Consider the following 4,522-nt stretch of genomic DNA (forward strand, 5'->3'; position numbering starts at 1 on the left):
TGATGATTTACATTATTATCTCGATACCTTTTGTGTAAGTGCTCACAGCTGTAATATATTATCTAGATTAGCTATCTCGATACTTTAAGAAATTCTGTTAAAATTTTAACCTTTTCTGAAAAGTTTATCTCAATAGCCTAAAGTCTTGGAAATAAAAAAGCATATCGACAAAAATAATTTATTGCGATAATGTTTTTAGACAAATGCACAACTTTGCTGGAAATTTTTAAATATTATCGTGATAGTTACCGAGCATCTTGTTGCAGTTCCGAGCATTAACGCGAACTTTTGCTCTGAATCATTTTCAGGAAATAAATAGAAATATCTATAAAATAATATTCATTGCTGAAATGTTTACAGAAAAAAATGCACACTTTTCCCGGAAAAGTTACAATATTATTATAATAGCTACTTAGCTATCTCGTGGCAGTAATATGCCACCATAGGTTTATCTGTGATATCATATACACGTACATGTATCAGATAGTTAAAAGCGACATTTTCTAATAATACCAGGTCCTGATTTGTTGTAATCAATCTACTTTTCAGACTACAAATGGCACAACCATTTTTTAACAACGGTCATCATCACTGCGAAAATCTAAAACATGTAGCCTTGTGCTTAAAACAACTTATTCAAGAACATCATCAGAAAGTTATCGAAACAGTTATCTCACAAAATCAAGAACAAACTAACAACATTACACGAAGTGTAGTTGGGGCAAATCGAACGCTTGTTCATAATCTTAGAGGAAATCAACCAGGTTTGCGCTATATATTTATTAAGTGTGCGTACGTGTGTGCGTACGCGAACATGCGTGTGTGTGCGGAGATCGCCTCTGTTTTCTATTATGTAAATGATGGCAAAACATGGATATGGTAAGTATACAAAATACATTAACGGAGGATTAGGTGGAAGATGTTATATTTTTATTAACGGCTGTCCCATTTTTTGAAATTATGTTACATTAGCTGATGTAAAAAAAAAAGACGAAATGAAGCGGCGAGCGAAAAATGAATAGAGTTCGATCCCCGGGCGAGGCGTATGTCCTCCGTGACGATTTGATAAAAGACATTGTGTCTGAAATCATTCGTCTTCCACCTCTGATTCATAATTATGGGGAAGTTGGCAGTTACTTGTAAAGATATGTAGTGGAACAGATTCCAGGAACACTAGTTAGATTAACTACCCGCCGTTACATAAATGATATACTGATGAAAAATGGCGTTAAACCTAAAACAAACAAACAAACAAATGTTATTACATTTTCACTCTCTAAGTTGAGAGTTTATTGCATTTTCTATCCCTCGTGAATAATTGCTAATGTTAAATGGCTGTACTTTCTATTTTAGGTTTTTCTTTAGTTAAAAGGAAGACAATACCAAAAAAAAATGTATGTTTTCGCTCTTCGCCCGCTTATGTTTCGTCTAAAATAAAATAAAATACTTAAATTCATATTTTTCGCTCACCGCCTCATTTTGTTTTAATCAGATAAACATCTCTTCCATTTGGTGTCTAAAGCATGCTCATGCCTCGGTAACGTATTTAAGGCCTTCATTCAGCTATTTTATATAAATTTGAACTGCACTGTTTTATTTCTTTACAGATTTGCGCAAGTTTCTAGTAGCTGTTCTCATTATTCTTGTAACAGTTGTTGTCCATTTTGTCAGGACTAATGACCCCTCTCCTTCAATCTACATCAAGGTAATTGTGTACAGGATGCCTTATCACATCACGCAGAGATTTATGTCAATATGAAATATAATCTGAAAAGTAGATCCCTCGGAAGCACCGAGAACAAGGCAAACAGTGAAAATTGCAGATTTGGTTTGACCGAGTCCGTTCATGAGCAGTATTGGAAAATGCAACACTGCCCACGCCCCCCCCCCCCTCCCCGCCCCCTCCCACACACACCCCGGCTCTTCAAGTCTAAATGAGTTGAAATCAGTGATCCCGAAGGGCCAGAAAATATCACAACACTGAGATGAAGTCGGGCCGACTTTTTTTCGGTCGCTACAGCTGCCTCTTACCAATGTTGGTTCGAGTCCTCCCTTTTGTTGTAGAATTCTTCATGAGAAGAAGCCATCCAGCTGGCTAACGGAAGGTCGTGGTTCTATCAAGGTGCTTACCCATTCCTGAAACAATTCTCATAGGGGCACTTTGGGTTTTCCGCCTCCGTCAAAGACTGGAAAAATCGCAGAATGAACTAAATGATAACCAGATATGAGAAACAACGTGTTAGTTTACGGGAAAACTATTCTGTGCATTATATTGTATTGTATGTATTGTTGGGTTTACCTTTAAATTAGTTTAAAATGATATCTTCTCTGTGAGATTTCATTCGAACTCGCACGTAAATATATAACATCGGTTATAGGAAAAAAGAATGATAGTAGCGAAAAAGCCGGTTATACAAAGTATCATTTGTTTTCCTAATTCAGCTTCTAATTACATTTCCATTATGTTGCAGTTTCAATGTAACAATCATCAAAAAGATTCAGCACCGTGTGCAAAGTATGACTTGATGCATTTCAAGGATGGTGGCATACTTTATGTAGCCCTGTATCCCGTCACAGTGGAGAAAAAAGCTTGTGAAGATAACCGGAAAATGGGATACTTCAAACATCATATATATGTTCATTATGTGCATATAATCTTGAATGATGACCAATGCCACGTAATTCTAGAGGATTCAAAAACCACAACGTAAAATGACGTCAGAAACACATAAAGTTGGTTAATCAGGGTTTTGTCAAGAAATGGATTTGTTTGAAATTTGAACAAATGATCATTTACAGTTAAATATGTTCACTGAGTGCTTAATACATGTTAGATTTTCACTCAAGGTATTGTTAAAATTTGATTTTCCTATCCTGGTTTCCAAACTAAGATAGACACACTTAAGCAGAAGTATAAATTTGATAAACATTTTGTCTTATGAATATTACGAATATTATAAAACTGTAATTTTGCATTGACATTTATACATTTAGCTGAAATTCAATAGAAATCCAAGTTTATTAAATTTAATCATTATTACCTCCCCTGGGCAACCAAGATCGGTTTGGAAAGTTACAATTTCATCCTGTTTGGTTCAGGTTGTTAAAATATCCCAATATCAATCAAATAAAAATGTAAAACAAGAAACCATAAATACGTTGCTTTTTAAATACTTTTATATTAAAGGGTCGTAATTACATACTGAGCAATCTACTTCTTGTTCTACACAGTGCAAAACATTTTTATTTAAACTTAGTTTCTCTGAGAAATGTTATTAAAAATTTGACTTTAAAGACCCACCACGACCTATTGACCTACTTTTTCATCTACAAAACGTCATGAATACCATTCTCATGATACAGGTAATATACAGGTATTCTACAAATGTTTAAATTAGGCCCTTTCCTGAATAAATGTGTTATTATAACTTCCTCTGCAAACATATTCAGTCAATCTTTTTTCAGCATAGTTTCAAAATACATATGAATAACAATCTTACACTGCAGAAACAATATGTGATTGAAATTTAACTAAGTACACTGATTTCTGTTCATATTGCTACGATAATTCAATAAAATGTTAAGACATTACACACATTGTCTTGGCCTAATATATGTCACTGTCAGTATGTAACTAAATACTTGTATATCTCATTTTTTCATGCCAATCATAATAATTAACATCATTGAAATATAAAAGAATGGTGCGTCTTTAATTATAGCAATAAAGCATATGAGGAAACGGGTTTGTTTGTGCTTGTTTTGTCACATGACCAATCAGATTTTGTCTCGTCACCAAGAACTGCGGCTCCAAGCCGTTATATTGTGTTCTGTTTATTTGCCTCCCCAAATGTAGTCGTGTCTACTACAAGAAGCTGGAAAGCAGAATATATCTAAGCGGCAGGATGTAAGGAGTATACCGATTGGTCACACCTACACGCTTCGGTCCAACAGGTGTTTGCGTTTTATGACAGTCTATTATTAACTTGAGGGTGTTTCACGAACAATAATATGATAGGAAATTGTAAATCAATTACATATATTAAGATTTTACTGAAAATGAAGACACTTTCATTTCTCAGTGACTTTACATATTTCAATTATTTTCCTTTTAATGCTATTGTAAAGAATTGATGGACATTTATACCTGTAATAGTAAAGCACACCCCTGAAATAATGTAATCTGCCAAATGGCATATCTCATAGAAAAAGCTGCCGCCAGTTTCTGCGCTTACGAATCCATTTGTGTTTAAATCTGATTTCAGACTGCTTCTGTGCATGTTTTCACGGCTTAGTCATGTTTGCGAAAAAGACAGAGAAGTCTACTACTTCCAGTTTTGTCGGATTTAAATAGTAACAGAAGAACTATAAACAGAACAAGTAGACGATACGGATGCCTTTACACAATGGTTTTGGTTTTATGCGAACTGTTTTTGTTTTGAACTGGTATAGTTGCAGTCTTTGATATAGTTCCTAGATTGCAAAACCAGGCAAGCCTAAAAATTTCCTTTTAAAACGAAAC

At 34.5% G+C, this 4,522-nt stretch overlaps 1 protein-coding gene across 1 annotated transcript; it reads left to right on the forward strand.

Annotated features, from left to right (window-relative positions):
- Positions 1-553: 553 nt before the first annotated feature.
- LOC128558487 (uncharacterized) lies at positions 554-3,663 on the forward strand. Its single transcript, XM_053547975.1, has 3 exons — positions 554-764; positions 1,608-1,705; positions 2,472-3,663. Exons 1-3 carry the CDS (start codon positions 557-559, stop codon positions 2,709-2,711), a joined length of 546 nt encoding a protein of 181 aa, XP_053403950.1. The 5' UTR covers positions 554-556; the 3' UTR covers positions 2,712-3,663.
- The last annotated feature ends 859 nt before the right edge of the window (positions 3,664-4,522 follow it).

The sequence above is a fragment of the Mercenaria mercenaria genome, chromosome 7, assembly GCF_021730395.1.
Source record: "Mercenaria mercenaria strain notata chromosome 7, MADL_Memer_1, whole genome shotgun sequence".
Lineage (NCBI taxonomy): Eukaryota > Metazoa > Mollusca > Bivalvia > Venerida > Veneridae > Mercenaria > Mercenaria mercenaria.

Coding starts and splice junctions, on each gene's coding strand:
- LOC128558487 (XM_053547975.1), top strand. CDS start 557: ATGGCACAACCATTTTTTAACAACGGTCATCATCACTGCGAAAATCTA. Junction 765..1,607: donor TCTTAGAGGAAATCAACCAG/GTTTGCGCTATA, acceptor ATTTCTTTACAG/ATTTGCGCAAGTTTCTAGTA. Junction 1,706..2,471: donor CTCCTTCAATCTACATCAAG/GTAATTGTGTAC, acceptor ATTATGTTGCAG/TTTCAATGTAACAATCATCA.